Source organism: Canis lupus, chromosome 4 (assembly GCF_003254725.2).
Source record: "Canis lupus dingo isolate Sandy chromosome 4, ASM325472v2, whole genome shotgun sequence".
Lineage (NCBI taxonomy): Eukaryota > Metazoa > Chordata > Mammalia > Carnivora > Canidae > Canis > Canis lupus.
In genome coordinates, this window is record NC_064246.1 from 4,793,900 (window position 1) to 4,811,433 (window position 17,534).

A 17,534-nucleotide genomic window follows, 5' to 3' on the forward strand; every position below is an offset into this window, starting at 1 on the left:
CTCCCAGGGCATATTACAATTCCTGGTCTTTGGGGAAGAGGCATGTAAATTTTGGAAAATGCTTCCTAGATAATATTTTGATATTGCACCCCTTTCCCTCTCATCTTTCTTCTGATAGCCATTAAAAGCCATATTTGAAATGAATGAATGAATGAATGAATGAATGAATGAATGAAAGCCATATTTGAATTTTGAGTGGGGTGGACCTTTTCTGCTCTCAGAATACATGATACATTATAATCTCTGGAATAAAATAATAAAGTAGTGAAAAGGCTGGTAATGGTACAAAAATAGGAACAGCACTAATTATTGATAGGCTATGGTTGTCTACCTGCACATAAGGCTTTTCAGTGCATTCTGAGAATTAAACCCAGATGTCTTAAATAGGTGACTCTTGCACTTGAGCATGTATCAGTCACCTGGAGGACTTGTTGAAACTCTGAAGGCTTGGCTTCATCCCCAGCATTTCTTATTCACTAGATCTGAGGCTGGTTCCAGGAGTTTACATTTCTAACATATTCCCAGAAGGTCCAGGGCCACACATGGAGAACCTTTACCCTAAAGCGTCTGTAATATGTAATGAATTATCTTCTGTGCATCCAGAGTGATGATGGTGATGTACCATCTTTGGGAGAAGTGTGAAAATAGTCACTGAGATTCTAGTCTGTCTCTATAATAGGATGTCAGAGTTGTTTACTGCTCCATCATGCTCTACATCATCATTTAGGAAGCTTGTCTAGGGATCCCTGGGTGGCACAGCGGTTTGGCGCCTGCCTTTGGCCCAGGGCGCGATCCTGGAGACCCTGGATCAAATCCCACGTCGGGCTCCCGGTGCATGGAGCCTGCTTCTCCCTCTGCCTGTGTCTCTGTCTCTCTCTCTCTTTCTGTGACTATCATAAATAAATAAAAAATTAAAAAAAAAAAGAAGCTTGTCTAAATGATTTTTCCCATAAATTATTTTCAAAACAGATTCAAAAAACAATTTCCAGAAGTATTTTAGTTAGCCTCTCCTCATCTTATTGGTAAACAGACAGTTCTTTACTAGAAATGGTAATTTACCACTGAGGCAAGAAAGTTGTCTCCAACTTCGCTTTACAAGAGATCATTTGTTTAGAGTTACTCCTCATTGCCAGCTAAATGAAGATGTTTAGAATTTTGTCATTCCCAACCCACATTTTATATTGAAAATGTTACACGTTTTGAAACTACCAGGTTGAAATTATTTTCTTAAAGATTTTATTTATTTATTTGACAGAGCACACACAGCAGGGGGAGTGGCAGGCAGAGGGAGAGGGAGAAGCAAGCTCCCCACTGTGCAGGGAGCCCAATGTGGGGCTCCATCCCAGGACCCAAGATCATGACCTGAGCTGAAGGCAGATGCTCAACTTGCTAAGCCACCCAGGCGCCCCTGAAATTGTTTTTTTAATGAATATTTAAGCCTTAGGGATTTAATTTTGAAGAGTTTGTAATGCCAATTATTAGCAGTATGAGGTTGGTTAGTCTCAATTGCTTATGGGATTACTAATTTAACTCCACTATTAAAATTTAAATATTAAACAAAAAACATTTTGCTCACTTGTAGTAATTGTTAAAAACTTTGGGAAAGGGACACCTGGGTGGCTCAGTGGTTGAGTGTCTGCCTTTGGCTCAGGTCGTGATCCCAGGGTCCTGGGATCGAGTCCCACATTGGGCTCACTGCAGGGAGCTTGCTTCTGTCTCTGCTTCTCTCTCTCTGTGTCTCGTGAATGAATGAATGTATGATCCTTAAAAAAAAAAAGAAAAAAAAAAAACAACTTTGGGAAACCATCTCTGTGTTTTGTTTTGTTTTTTAAGATTTTATTCATTTATTCATGAGAGAGAGAGAGAGGCAGAGACATAGGGAGACGGAGAAGCAGGCTCCATGCAGGGAGTCCATTGTGGGACTCCATCCCGGGACTCCGGGATCATGCCCTGAGCCAAAGGCAGAATCTCAACCGCTGAGCCACCCAGGTGTCCCACTGTCTCTGTTTATGAAGAGCTTCTTATATTCTTTCTTTTCATATTGTTTAATAATATATAATACAGCTTTGAATTTAAAATGAGTATTAACATTGTTACTAATAAATGCCTCATAATAACTCATGGTTAATGTGAGATACTTTTTTTTTCTTAACCTAGAATAAATTAGACAAAGAAAAAGACAAAGATGAAAAATACTCTCCTAAAAACTGTAAACTTCGGCGCTTGTCAAAACCACCTTTCCAGACAAATCCATCTCCTGAAATGGTATCCAAACTGGATCTTACCGATGCCAAAAACTCTGATACAGCTCATATTAAATCCATAGAAATTACTTCTATCCTTAATGGACTTCAAGGTAAACATAATAAATAGCCTATTGCATACAATATGTGTTTTTCATTGTTAAAAATCAAGTTCTATAAAGGCAATTCACTGTTTTTTAATTGGGCCAAAATTTTATTGTCTGTTGTTACTTAAAATCAGCCATTGATTGAGGCTTGAAAATATTTCTATTATTAGTGGATCTAAAAGCTTCATTAAATTTTAGTTATGATTTATTATTCACACCCTACAGTATTGTACTGTGGGTTTTTCAGGTACTATCTTTTTCCATTGCCAGTTAAAGCATGGTTTCTGTTATGCAATATTAGACTTACACAGCTATACTGAATTTTTGGTAAAGAATACTAAACTTTGCTTATCTCTATTACATCTATTATGATCTCTTTTATGATGGCATTATTGCTTAATATTTAAGGCAGAATGAGGTATAACTATCAAATAATAAAAATGAGGAAGACTGGAGAGGAGATTTAATAAATTTGACAATCAGGGGAAGGGGGAAATACGACCTATCAAATGAAGTATGTATCTTCATAAAAATATTTTACATTTCTCAATACTTAATTATTTGGATTTTTACTCACTTAGAATGTGACAGAAATTGTTTTGTGTCTCTTAATTCAGATGGTTACTTGCATGAACTAATTTTTTAAACCAAATGCTGTGAGTATTCTAAAGTTCAGTCTTTATAATTCTAATATGTCAGACATCTAGGCAGTATATGAAAATATATATATAATTTAAAGAATATATGAATATGAACATTGGTATGTCTACCATAGTGATGAACAAACAATATTTACTTAAAAGAATTTTGCATTTCTGTTCCAGAAGTAATTAATATCCTGATTTTAGTGCAATCATCCCTTTACTTTTCATTATAATTAAACATATGTATATATATTAAACATAAATATATATTTCTAAAGAGCATATTGTTTAGTTTTGTTAAAACTGAGTAGCAAGCATAAGCCTTGCTGTGTAAGAAAAGGTAATATTTCCACTCAGATGAAGGTTCCCTGAGAATGTTGCCTGAATAGAGTCTGTAGGCCATATTCTAATTTCACATTCAGCTTCTCTCAGAGTTTGCAAAAGCCTCTCTAAGGTACTTCAGTGGGGAGGGTCATAAAGGAGTTCTGGGAAGCACTGGGGCTTACCAAATCAGAAACTCGGATGTAGTATAGTGGATGATGAACAGGAGTATGGGAGTAGTAAGCTGCTGTTTTCTGATTCTAGGTTTACCAAATAATACCTCTAGCTTTCTAGGTCAAAGCAAAATGTTTCTGCTGGGTAAAATGATGTAGTTAGCTGATCGGGATAACACTTGGCAAGACTTGGAGGGGAGAGTTGGAATTTCATCAACACGTTGTTAAAACAAGCTAAACCTATTTAAACTCCTTCAGATTGTGTGGGGGCAGCAGGTATCTTGTGATACAGCACAGCAGTGATAGCAGTCCTTTGTATTACTTTCTTTGGAAATAACTCTGTGGTATGTGCTAGTATGGACTGATTTCCTTCTGCATCTGGTGCACAGATATCTTCCTGAGGAGATCCCATTCTAGGAATCACTCTTCAGAGTACTACTTGGAAGTCCTTTTGGCATCTCCTGTCTTTTTTTACCTTCCTTGGCGTACTCATTGTGGTGGAACATTTTCTCTAGTAATTTTTTAAGAACAAATGAGTGAGAAGGAAAGATTTTTAGAGATTGTGTGTGTCTGAGAATATCATCCTGTGTATGGTTTTGCATGTTTTACCTAGATAGAATGTTTTCCTTTAGTATTTTACTGGTATTGTTCAGTTGTCTTTTTTTTCTTCTAACATCGTTTCTGTAAAATCCAGAGCTCTTCCAATTCCTCATTCTTCCTGTGCGACTTTTATTTCTTAATGTTTTTTTTTTTTTTCTTTTCCCTCTCTTTGGAATCTTGAATCTTTGTGTCTAATGTCTTAAAATTTCACGGTGATTATGCCTTATGTTGATGTATTTTTTTTTTATGTTGATGTATTTTTATCCACTGTCCTGTGTTCTTGTTAGATTCTTTTCATTCTACAAACTTGGACCTTTCTGTTTCAGCTGCTTTTCTTGAATTGTTTTGTTTTGTTTTACTTTATTTTTATTTTTATTTTTATTTTTTATTTATTTATGATAGTCACAGAGAGAGAGGCAGAGACACAGGCAGAGGGAGAAGCAGGCTCCATGCACCGGGAGCCCGATGTGGGACTCGATCCCAGGTCTCCAGGATCACGCCCTGGGCCAAAGGCAGGCGCCAAACTGCTGCGCCACCCAGGGATCCCTGAATTGTTTTGTTGATTATTCCCCTCCTCTGCCTTTTACTATTCTTTCTTGTTTGGGGTGTGTGTGTGTGTGTGTGTGTGTGTTCTTGACTAGTCATTATATCAATGTTGCACTTTTTTTTCCCTAAGATTTTATTTATTTGAGAGAGAGTGAGAGAACACAAGTGGGGTGGGAGGTGGGCAGAGGCAGAGGGAGAAGCAGACTCTCTGCTGAGCAGGGAGCTTAATGTGGGGCTTAATCCTGGGACCCCGGGATCATGACTTGAGTCAAAGGCAGACGATTAACCAACTGAGCCACCCAAGTGCCCCCAATATTGTACTTTCTATTATATATTCTAATATATTTATCTTTTGGGGGTAGGCCTCCTATTCATTCTTTTGTGTTTTTTCTTTGATTTCTTTTATTTTTAAAGATTTATTTATTTGAGAGAGTTTGTGAACACATGATCAGGGGGAGGGGTAAGGGAAGAGGGAGACAAGTAGGCTCCCTGTTGAGTGGGGAGCCCAATGTGGGGCTCCATCCCAGGACCCTGAGATCATGACCTGAGTCGGACGCTTAACTGACTGCCCTTTTTCTCTGATTTCTTAGAAATTTTCTCAACTTTATCTTCTCATCCTTTTATTGACTATTAATTTACTGCTATAATGTTTAGTGACAGCTGTAATGTTTTTAATTTTCAAGAGTTCTTTATTTTCTGCATGCTCTCCTACTATTCTATTCTTTTAAGATGTGTACATTTTATCTTTCTCTCTTTGCTTTTTCCAAAGGATATTGTAATTTTTTGTTCTTCTTTTGCGTGGTTACTTACTTCCAGTTTGCTCTTTCCTGCCTTATTGTTTTGATCTCTTCCTTATTGAAGGACTTTTTCCTTGGCTGTCTTCTCCTGATTAGGAATCATGAGCACATGGTTGGGACAGGTCAACTTTGAGTTTCACTAGGATAATCTGGATGGGCCAATTTTTGGAGAGGACTACTGTCAGATCTTTAGGTTTTTTTCTTACACTAGTTGCATTCTAGAGAGAAGAGTCTTCTAGTCTTCACTAGAGGGTAAGAGAATGTCTTCTAGTGCTCTAGGATCCAGTTGAGAACTGGGAAAGTGAGGGGTGAAATTCTTAGTATTTTCTTTTTTAAGTAGGCTCCATACCCAGCCTGGAGCCCAAAATGGGGCTTGAACTCGTGGCCTTGAAGTCAAGACCTGAGCTGAGATCAAGAGTCAGACACTTAACTGACTGAGCCGCGTAGGTGCACCTTAGCATTTTTAATTCTCTGATCCTGCTGAGTACAGCATCACATCTGTACCTATGCCTTCAATAGTTCTTAGCATTGCCTAGGTCAGGAATCTTGAATTACCATCTTGAGAGAATAAACCTCCAGAAGAGTAGTCACCTAGCAAACTGCGGTGGATGTGAGGACCTAGGAATCTAAATTCTTGTCAAATAATGTTCACCTAATAATAATAATAATAATGTTCACCCAATGCTCCTTACATTAGGCTGACTCCTCTACTTTTCATTTTCATAGATACATGATATAGCCAATTATTATTGAATCTCTGGGTTTATTCTCAGCTCCATTCATTGCTGACTTGAGAAAAGAGTTGCCTTTCTTGAATCTGTTAACTCTGATTCATCTGCTTTCTGGCTTGTGCATCCTGTTGCTGTTCTCTCCTGTTTTTCCCTGTGTTTTTTCCTGTATTATTTCAGAAATAGTGTTAACATAGCATATGTATGATTGTGTATGTAATATATAAGTATTAGTATTATATATTAGTATAATAAATATATATCCTCAAACAACACACATATACATATACACGCATACACAATACAATATATTTATAAATGGGATCATTGACACTGCAAACCCAACCTTTTGGTGTGGGGCTTGGTATAGTATAACTGATAAATTTTTCCATGTCAGCACATTCATACTACAGGATAGCTGTATCATAATTTATATAATTAGTTCTTTTTTTTTTTTTTTTTAAGATTTCATTTATTCATGAGAGGCAGAGGGAGAAGCAGGCTCCACACAGGGAGCCCGATGTCGGACTCAATCCTGGGTCTACAGGATCACACCCTGGGCTGCAGGTGGCACTAAACCGCTGTGCCACCGGGGCTGCCCTATTTAATTAGTTTTTGATTAAAAAAAAGATATTTAGGTATTTCAATTATTTTCCCTATTGTGCATAATTCAACAGTGAGCATCATATTGGCATATTTGTAACATTTTAAATATTTGCTTCATATTTTCTCCTTTCCATGGTGAATTTTATTTTATTTTAGATTTGGCCATAGATCAACTTCAAGACATTTCAGATTATTTCCAGTTTAAAAAAAAATGATTGTTGCTATGAATGCATATGTGTATGTATATGTACATGTATATAATAAAGAAAATTTGAGACCACCCACAAGTATAGAACAGATAGCTAGGAGTCTATTTCCTTGGCATGAGATGGGCTACGGATGGAACAAGAGAGGAGGTGATGGTTAGAATTCTGTGGAGGCATTGAATGTCTCTAGAGAATAATCATCCACATTTTAGCACTAAATCCTCTCAAATGAACTAGATCCCTGATGAATCACCACATGGAAAGCTTATCCATTAATAACCCATACCAACAGAGTTAAGTTTTAGTAGGTCATCCTTCAGTGTACATAATCAAGGAAAGCTCCAGCATAAAAGATGGAAACTAAAACAGAAGAAATGATGACCCTTGAGGAGAGAGATAATGAAGGTAACAAACATGAACTATTAATTATCTCTGGTTCTTATTAACCTCAGAGAACCCAGAAGTATCTATAAAACAAGAACAGGATACAGTGAAAAAGGAACAAACAAGAAAAACTTAGAAATAAAAATTAAAATTCAACAAAGCAGAATTTGAAGTTGAGGAAAACTTGAGAAAGTATAAGAAAGCAGTGATAGAAATGTTAGAAGATGAGTGATATGAGTATCATTCTAGGAATAGTGAAATTAGAGGGGAAGAAATTAACAGGTAACCATACCACTCTTTGAGTAATAATCTCATGTTTATAATCTTTGTTTTTTGTAATGGGGAGAAAGGCACTAGCATTACTTCTAGAATCAGTCAGCCTGAGGCATCAAGAAGCCATGGAAACAGATGCCTGGTTATTTGTAACTATAAAAAGCAGTTGGATTTTGAAAAACTGAACAAGAAAACACTGAGCTGGGATTTTCTTATAAACTGTCTCACAACTAAATTATTGATTTGTACCTCATGTCTTAGTGAGTGCTGTATATATGCTGTATATACAGTGGTATATTCTCTTCCCCCACCCCCCCATATACATACCAATCTTTGGAGTCATCCTGGGATAATCTTTGGGTAGGTGGAGAAATTACCAAGTAACTAAAAGAAGAAAAACCTTCAGAACTGACAGACATGATTCTTTTTCTTTTTCTTTTTTTTTTTTTTTTTTAGACTTTATTTATTTATTCATGACAGAGAGAGAGAGAGGAGCAGAGATACAGGTAGAGGGAGAAGCAGGCTCCATGCAGGGAGCCCGATGTGGGACTTGATCCTGGGTCCCCAGGATCACACCCTGGGCCAAAGATGGCACTAAACCGCTGGGCCACCGGGGCTGCCCATGATTCTTTTTTTTAAAGATTTTATTCATTTATTGGGGAGAGAGGGAGACAGAGTATATAAGATAGAGTACCAGCAAGGGGAGGAGGCAGTGAGGGGCAGGGAGAAAGGGAGAAGCCGACTCCTCGCTGAGCAGGAGACCAGATGAAAGGCCCCAGGACCTTGAGATCATGACCTGAGCCAAAGGAGACGCTTAACTGACTGAGCCACCCAAGGCTCAGGACATTGAATGTGCCCTAGGACATTGAATCTTTATATTGAAAGAGCTCACCAAACACCTGGTAAATTGGTTAAGAAAGAGCTATGCCACAGTGCATTATTATGAAATTTAAAAATACCAGCAATAAAAACAACCACCACTAAGGACGAGAAGACAAATGAAAGTAGTGTTTTTAACACTTGTAAGGAAAATACCTTCAAAGTTTTGAGGGGAAATAATTTTCAACTTGGAATTCTGTATCTAAAACAATGAAGTTTGAAGAGTAGGATGTATTCAGATATAAGGACAAAGAATATTTATCTTCTATATACCTTTTTCAGGAAAGTACTAGATGATGTGCTCCAACACATACAGGAATAAACCAAAAAAGGGGAAGATGGGCAATTCATTTAACAGTGGGTCTCTGTCAAGAGAAAGCAGTGAAAGGAATTCTAGGATGATGGCTATTAGAGTAGACCCAGAGAGCAACCAACTAGATGGAGTTAGAAAGTAGGCCTCTGAGATAGAGAGATTTGGTGAATAAGGGAATCAGATGGAGTGCTCGACTTAATGGAGTAGTTGAAATAAAGATGAAAGGCCTACAAAAGGAAGATATAACGTAGAAAAGAAAAGAAGGACTTATGGAAACTTGAAAAAAATAAATGGCTCTATCAGAAAAGAAGTTTATCAAGCATGCTGCCTACTTCTGCAGTGAACCACATTTATGTACTCTACAAATAGTATATTTATTTAAAGATGATTATATATAGAAAGTATGACAGGAGATGGGAATATTAATAAGAAAACATCCTCACTGCTCATTGCAGGCTAAATTTCCTAAATGAACAAAGTTACAGTTTTCATCATTTCTAAATAATATACTACCCAAAGAAATGGTATTGAGACTTCAGAGGCTGCAAAAGGAAGAAAAAGAGCTGTTGGTTTTCTTTCTACATTTGTTTGTAGTCATATTTGCATTGCTTCTATGGTTTAAAAAATTCAGTTATACAGAAACATGTTGAAAAGTTAAATGTTTCTGTCTTAATTGTATCATTTTTTATTTTTAGGAAACTTAGCTAAAGAACATACGTAGTGGGACGCCTGCTTGGCTCAGCAGTTAAGCGCATCTGCCTTTGGCTCAGGTTATGGTCCTGGGGTCCCGGAATCGAATCCCAATCGAGCTCCCTGCATGGAGCTTGCTTCTCCCTCTGCCTGTGTCTCTGCCTCTCTCTTTCTGTGTCTCTTGTGAATAAATAAAATCTTAAAAAAAAAAAAAAAATATATATATATATATATATAGTATTGTAATTACAATTCTAAACCAGGAGTTCAAACAGCTTATATTTCTATTTCATCTCGACTTTTATTAGCTCTTTGGGGTAGTTTAACCTCTAAATTCCAGTCTCCTAAACTGTAAAATGGGGTTATTTTACCTGCCCCTTATAGGGTTATTGTGAGACTGAATCAGACAGTCTGTGCAAGGCATATCAAAGTATCTGGCATATGGCATTTTCTCAGTAAATGTTAATATTAAAATCCTAGTAAAGGCAAAATTTTTTAAAGATATATTTATTTATTTTGAGAGAGCTAGCGAGTGCACATGAGTAGGGAGGAGTGGCAGAGGGAGAGGAAGAGAGAATCTCCAGCAGACGCCCTACTGACTGCAGAGCCTTACTTGGGGCTCCATCCTATGACCCATGAGATCACAACCTGAGCTGAAACCAAGAGCTGGATGCTCAACCGACTGAGCCACCCAGATGCCCTGGCAATTATTTTTTATACCTAATTGAATTCATTTACTAAAATGAATTTTTAAGAAATAAAATCTGTAAATATTTTTATATAAGGTATCAGTTACTTAAGTTAATTGTGTCTATTCTTTAAAACATCATAGAAATTCATTGTTCATAAATCTTTGAATAATCATTACAACACTGAAAAAATGAAGCATATAATTTCCTAAGAATACAGACTTTGAAGTTAGAATTACCTGGACCTGGGACTGCATCCTGACTGCACTATTATATTCTACTCATAAATTTAAGAAGTTTCTCAAAAAAAAAAAAAAAAAAAAAAATTTAAGAAGTTTCTTTTTTATAATCAGCTTTATCGAGGTATAATTTACAAACAATAAAATTCATGATTTTTATGCTTACAATTTGTTGTGTTTTGGCAAAAGTGTACAAGAGTGTCACTACAGTCACCCTCTCAATGTAAAACATTACCATCATTGTGTGAGTGTCTTCCCTCTTCAAAACTCCCTTTCCTCACCTGTAAGATGGGGATAAAGCCTAGCAACCCAAGAGGGTTATAAACAGAGGCTAATTATATCAAGCGCCTTGCACAGGGAAGTCATTGCTAGTGTTATTATACTCATTGGCTTTTCTTCTTATTTTCTAGCTTCTGAAAGTTCTGCTGAGGACAGTGAGCAGGAAGATGAGACAGGTGCTCAAGATATAGATAACAGTGGCAAAGAGGACTCTAAGATTGATCATTTGACCCACACCAGAAATGATCTTCTTGCGAAAGAGGAACAGAACAGTTCATCATTGCTAGAAGAAAACAAAGTCCATGCAGATTTGGTAATGTCCAAACCAGTGTCAAAATCTCCAGAAAGATTAAGAAAAGATATGGAAGGATTATCTGAAGATACTGATTATGAAGAAGACGATGAAATTACAAAAAAGAGGAAAGATGTTAAGAAAGACACCACAGAGAAGTCTTCAAAGCCACAAGTGAAACGTGGTAAAAGAAGGTATTGCAATACAGAGGAGTGTTTAAAAACCGGATCACCTGGCAAAAAGGAAGAAAAAGCCAAGAACAAAGAATCGCTTTGCATAGAAAACAGTAGCAACAGCTCTTCAGATGAAGAGGAAGAAGAAAAATCAAAAACAAAGATGACGCCAACTAAGAAATATAATGGTTTGGAGGAGAAGAGAAAATCTCTACGGACAACTGGTTTCTATTCAGGATTTTCAGAGGTGGCAGAAAAAAGGATAAAACTTTTAAATAACTCTGATGAAAGACTTCAGAACAGCAGAGCAAAAGATCGAAAAGATGTCTGGTCAAGCATTCAGGGACAGTGGCCTAAAAAAACACTGAAGGAGCTTTTTTCAGACTCTGACACGGAGGCGGCAGCTTCCCCGCCCCATCCTGCCCCAGAAGAGGGGCCGGCAGAGGGGTCACTGCAGACTGTAGCTGAGGAGGAGAGCTGCTCGCCCAGTGCCGAGCTGGAAACACCACCTCCAGCCAGTGCTGACAGTAAACCCGCTGAGGAAAAAACAGCAGAGATCGGTGACAAAAAAGCAGAATTTCCTAGTAGTGGCAGCAATTCCGTGCTCAATACCCCTCCTACTACACCCGAATCGCCTTCCTCGGTCACTGTAACAGAAGCCGGTCAGCAGCAGTCTTCTGTGACAGTGTCAGAACCGCTGGCTCCAAACCAAGAGGAGGTTCGAAGTATCAAGAGTGAAACGGATAGCACAATTGAGGTGGATAGTGTCGCAGGGGAGCTCCAAGACCTCCAGTCAGAAGGGAACAGCTCACCAGCAGGCTTTGACGCAAGTGTGAGCTCCAGCAGTAGTAATCAGCCAGAACCAGAACATCCTGACAAAGGTGAGGAGCAAAAAGCACACATTGCCTTATTTTAAGATTTCCCTCCTTACGCTGTCAAGGGCTTCACAGTGTCTCCTGTTAGAACATGAGATGTTTAAATGAAATACTTGTGTGACCATGGTAAAATGGAAATTTGAAGGGTAATATGAGTGATGAATAGTGAATGAATTTAAAAGCTTGAGAAGGATTTAATGTCCTTTGCTTGAGCTATTACATTTCATAGTGGACCAGAACACATGCGAAAAGTGCATCCAAAATCCAAACCTGCTTGAAAATTCATTATACATGACTATATGGCATGAGCAGCTGAAATATATTTCTGTAACGTTGTTTTTGCAATTGTAATGTGCAGTTTCTCACAAACATTTTGATTTATTGACAGACCCCTCCACCCTTAACCAAATACTGTATGTAGGGGTTTGGAGCAACCAACTGTCCAGGCACTGCTTTCCTCAGACAACCGTGTCAAACTGATTTTCAAGCCTGACTAACTTGTGTGAGTTTGTAAAGGAATTTGCTGCTTTCTTAGTTGCATAGCTTCCAAATTGAAGGACCAGTGTGTATGTAAATAACCTACAGTAATACTTTTTGATTTTCCATGGAGTTGTTAAAAGAAATTCAAATTAGTACTTTCCAAAGTATTAGTGCCTTTTGATTTTACCATAGCTATACTTCTGTCTTCATTTTTCTTATAAACCACTTCACTCAGGTGTCTTCAAATGAATATAATATACACTGACACTTGACTTCGAAACATACTTTTCCATTGCAAAGATAGGATATATATTTTATATAACATACCAGTTTTTATTATACTTGCCTTACGTTTTTAGCTGAGTTTAAAGAGATGTGGCATAGATCAGATGAGTTAATTCCAAGATTCTCACACAAATATTTTTTTCCTTTTTTTCAGCTTTACTGAGATATAATGATGTGACACTGTCATACAAATCTGGACTTAAAACATTTCTTTTTAAAAAATAAATGTTGGGACACCTGGGTGGCTCAGTGGTTGAGCCTCTGCCTTCGGCTCAGGGTGTGGTCTCAGAGTTCTGGGACCAAGTTCTGCATCGGGCTCCTTGCATGAAGCCTACTTCTGCTCCCACTGCCTATGTCTCTGCCTCTATCTCTGCCTCTCTCTGTCTCTCATGAATAAATAAATAAAATCTTTAAAAATAATAATAAAAATAAATATTAACTAAAAATATAGTTGCAATTCAGTTGGGATCATCATTATGTTTTCATATCATGCATATAACTACAGTATGTGTTCCATGGAAAAGAGCTAGAATATTCTTTTGACTGACTAAGCACTGCCTTTTTTGGAATCTTGATCTTGACCAGGTTAAAAAGTATTCAACTAAAGAAATACTCCCAAATTTAGGATAATAGAGACCATCTGCTTTATGAAATCAAAGCATAAAATATTTTTTAGAATTGATCTCTCTTTATTTTTTTTAAAGATTATTTATTTATTCATGAGAGACACAGAGAGAGGCAGGGACATAGGTAGAGGGAGAAGAGGCTTCCCGCAGGGAGCCTGATGCAGGACTTGATCCCAGGACCCTGGGATCACCCCTTGAGCCAAAGGCAGACACTCAACCACTGAGCTACCCAGGTGCCCCTTGATCTCTCTTTAAAATAAATTCTTAAGCACCGATTTCATATGGCTTCATTTTAAGAAATTTGTCTACCAATGTCAGAGAATTCACATTATAGCAAAAGTAAAAAGGGAAGTTTTACAACTTAAATTTAGGATTTCCCTCCAATTAGTTCACATTAAGCTTTTTATTTCTTGCACCTGAAAGCTTCAGAATTAACACTCTTTTAGGGAGAAACCTGGCAATTATTTTTAAAACTCTGTGCTTCAACACAGTCATTACTTTAATAACCTCTTTATGTTTCATTTAAATTGTTATATTAAAATAGCATTAGGAGGGCAGCCCAGATGGCTCAGCAGTTTAGCGCCGCCTTCAGCCCAGGGCCTAATCCTGGGGACCGGGGATCGAGTCCCACGTGGGGCTCCCTGCATGGAGCCTGTTTCTCCCTCTGCCTGTGTCTCTGCCTCTCTCTCTCTCTCTCTCTCTCTCTCTCTGTCTCTCATGAATAAATAAATAAAAATCTTAAAAAATAAATAAATAAAATAGCATTAGGAAAAGTTATCAGTAAGGTGTAATTTAAAAAATTAGGAAGTTACAAACAAAACAGTTAATAGCCTATTCCTGTCTTTTTTTTTTTTTTTAAGATTTTGTTTATTTGACAGAGAGCACAAGCAGGGGGAGCAGCAGAGAGAGGGAGAAACAGGCTCCCCACTGAATAAGGAGCCTGTTACAGGGCTCAATCCCAGGACCCTGAGATCATGACTTGAGCTGAAGGCAGACACTTACCGACTAAGCCACCCAGGGCACCCCCCTAGCTTATTCCATTTTTGACCAAGGAAGCCCATCTTATATATTCAAGACTGATTTTACCATTTGTAACAGGACTAAGAAATGTTTCTTGTAGCAAGCATGCATAGTTTTTTTTTTTAATCATATTTATATGTCATTACAGTATCTAACATTGTACTGAGTAGAGATGGGACTTTATTAATCTCTGAAGAAGTCTGGTAGATGGTACATATAATTAGAAATACTTAGAAACACAGCACATGCTGAGGACCATGTTAATAGTATAGAAAAGTGTCCTGAAACTACAGTCTGGAGGAGTGGTCATGACATGAAGCCTGGGCATGTCTTAATGAAGGGAAGGTCTTAGTGAAGATGTAGGATGTGGGCTAGTTCTTAAAGAGGAAGACATTTATGATGTTTCGGGATAATTTCCTGCCAAGAAGATGAAATATTTCTCAGAATTACTATGCTGGATTTGTAAATGGTATATGTGTCAACCAGTGCTCTGGCAGTGAGGTTATTGGTGAGGTTATTGGTTATTGGTTAAATAAATTGGTAAAATAACTAAGTGTGAATTAGTAAAATTTATCCCATTAATATAAATTTAAAAATTAATATCATTAAAATATATAGCATTAATATTTTCATCTGTAATTAAATCTTAATATTTATTTTGCTTTTATTGAATTTTAACAAATTTCAGTTTTTATTTTCAGCATTTACCTGTTTTTGAATTACTAGACTCATAAACTTCCAGTACTATTTTGAGAACTGTTTTTAGTTTTATCTGATTTTTCTAAGATGGATGTACCTACTTTATTTGCTTTTTTAAAACTCTTCTATTATGTGTAGTAATTCAGTTCATTAATGATAAGTAATTCTAAAAATTACAGTAATTTCTTTGATAATTGTACCTCTCATAAAGAATATGCATAGTTTCAGAGTTGTTCTCTGCTTCTAAAATGTGGAATTAATTTATACCTAGGAAAGCTTAATTTTACTTTGTGTTACTTAATAATTTCTTTCCCATCATAGCCTGTACAGGTCAGAAAAGAGGGAAAGAATCTCAGGGAGGAGGAAGTTCATCAAAAAAGCAGAAACGAAGCCATAAAGCAACAGTGGTAAACAACAAAAAAAAGGGAAAAGGCAGTAAGTGTGAAACCTCTCGTTATTTAAATATATAAATAATGGCGGATACGGTTTTTTTCCCCCCCATTAAGAAAAGGGTATTCAGGATATGGTATAGTTAAATATTTTGGTTTTGTCTCTGCCCTCAAAAAAGTCACACAGAAGTCTTCTGATCCTAGGTAAATTCTAGGATTAAGCAGTTTGGTGTTATTCAACAGTGGTATTGATTGCTGATGAATGATCAGGTAATCCTCTTTAAAATAATAGCCAATATAAGCTCAACATCTTTGTTAGTGTTATGTCCCACCCATTCTTTCCACTTGACATTATATGTACCATATATAATTGAAAATACTTTCAATTATATATTGTTTTTATTACAATGAAATTGATTGCTTTGTAACTCTTCAAGACAAAATCAGACTGAAAGAGATTAATCAAGATAGCTTTAGAGCTGTAATTCTAACAACTCCAGTCTACTACATTTATCTGTGGTACCCCAAACTGTGTGTCCCAAGAGCAGCTATATAAACAATACTAAAAATTTAACTTTAGTAATGGCTCTGTTTGTCAACCAACAGGAATTTATATACTGTATTTCTCCTGAGAGCTGCACATTTTATCTCTCTTTTGTAGACAAAGTGAGAAGCAGAAAATATGTAAAGAATTTTTTTTCAGGTGCCCCACACTGACCTCCTGCTGCTCTTCCAGGAGACTCCTGCCACCTCCACTGCCTGACCTTTGCTATCGGCCGGCTTGGCTGCACTTCAGTGCAGAAAAGGGTTATGCGGCCAGCTCCCCGAGGTTCTGCTGAGCCCATATGACTTCCAGGCGGTGAATATGGCGTCCCTCGGGGCCCCGGGCGGCTGTGCTCAGCAAGGCCATGAAAGCCAGGCTGAGGCAGACCACTGCATCAGAGTGGGGCCAAGCCTTGGGTGGCTTAGCTAGGAGTTGCCAGGGGTTCCAGAGCAGCAGTGGTGGGGTTGGGAGGGGATTCGTTTAAGATGTGTTTTATAAAGGAGTGGTGGCGTTTCTTCATTCTCCAAACACCACAGTGGGAGGAGTTGCTGTGTACCTTTTCTATCTAGAATACTTTTCAGGCTTTGAAAGCCTAACTATGCTTTTCTTGGGGGTAGCTGTTGTTAAATAACGAAACAATAAATAACTGCTAAGTTGATCATCAATTACTTGGAATATCAAACAGGATATTTAAAGTGTTACTTACTACACAGTGATATTTTTGTCTTAAAGACTTTACCGTTTAAATGACATTTCCTAAGAGGGCTCATCTTCAACAAGTCACTTAATGTATTCCTATAATTTTGAGTACATCAGTTATATTTGATTGTATTCTATAACTGTTCTGTAGCAGTTATAGTTAATTATATTCTCCCATTTTAATTATTGGGCCAAAGGCTTGGTACATCAGAATGAGGAAACCATTCTCTGAGAATAATTTAGTAAAGTGGAACCAACCCATGGAATCTAAGATAATACTTTGTGTCCAGGAAGTGGTAATTCATGGAAATATCAATCCCCATCACCTATTCACATGGTAAACTGGCAAGGTTAAGCCTTTCTATTGGAGAACTGAGACTGATCAGCAGAGACAGATGTAACACAGTTATTACATAGATTTGTGAAATATTCATACTGAATATATTTACCAGAGTTGAATTGATGGTTTATTTTAGTCAACATGCTATGATATAGGAGTTAGTTAAGGAGAAAATCATGTACACATCAAAGTTTAGAGTTTGGGAACCCAAAGAATTTTTTTTTATTGAATTTCATGATTATATATCATTGTTTGCTTATGGCCAGAGGAGTAGGAAAAGTATTATATGAACATGATATGTATACAACCTAAAATATTAAAATTAAGTTCTTACAATGAGTCATTTTAAAAATGCTGTATTCTGTTTTTCATATAGTAATAGAATAGAATAAAAA

At 37.1% G+C, this 17,534-nt stretch overlaps 1 protein-coding gene across 6 annotated transcripts in view; it reads left to right on the forward strand.

The window, feature by feature from the left end:
* ARID4B (AT-rich interaction domain 4B) overlaps positions 1 to 17,534 on the forward strand; it is a 149,708-nt gene that overhangs the window by 124,162 nt on the left and 8,012 nt on the right. For 4 of the 6 annotated variants that reach the window (XM_025448626.3, XM_025448629.3, XM_025448630.3 and 1 more), the window contains 3 exons: positions 2,158 to 2,356; positions 10,849 to 12,063; positions 15,489 to 15,602. In XM_025448626.3, coding sequence (XP_025304411.3) covers positions 2,158 to 2,356; positions 10,849 to 12,063; positions 15,489 to 15,602 — 1,528 coding nt within the window. Of the gene's footprint in view, positions 1 to 2,157; positions 2,357 to 10,848; positions 12,064 to 12,445; positions 12,560 to 15,488; positions 15,603 to 16,259; positions 16,416 to 17,534 lie in introns of those variants that run through there. The other 2 variants (XR_003137294.3, XM_049108748.1) reach the window with 2 other exon arrangements.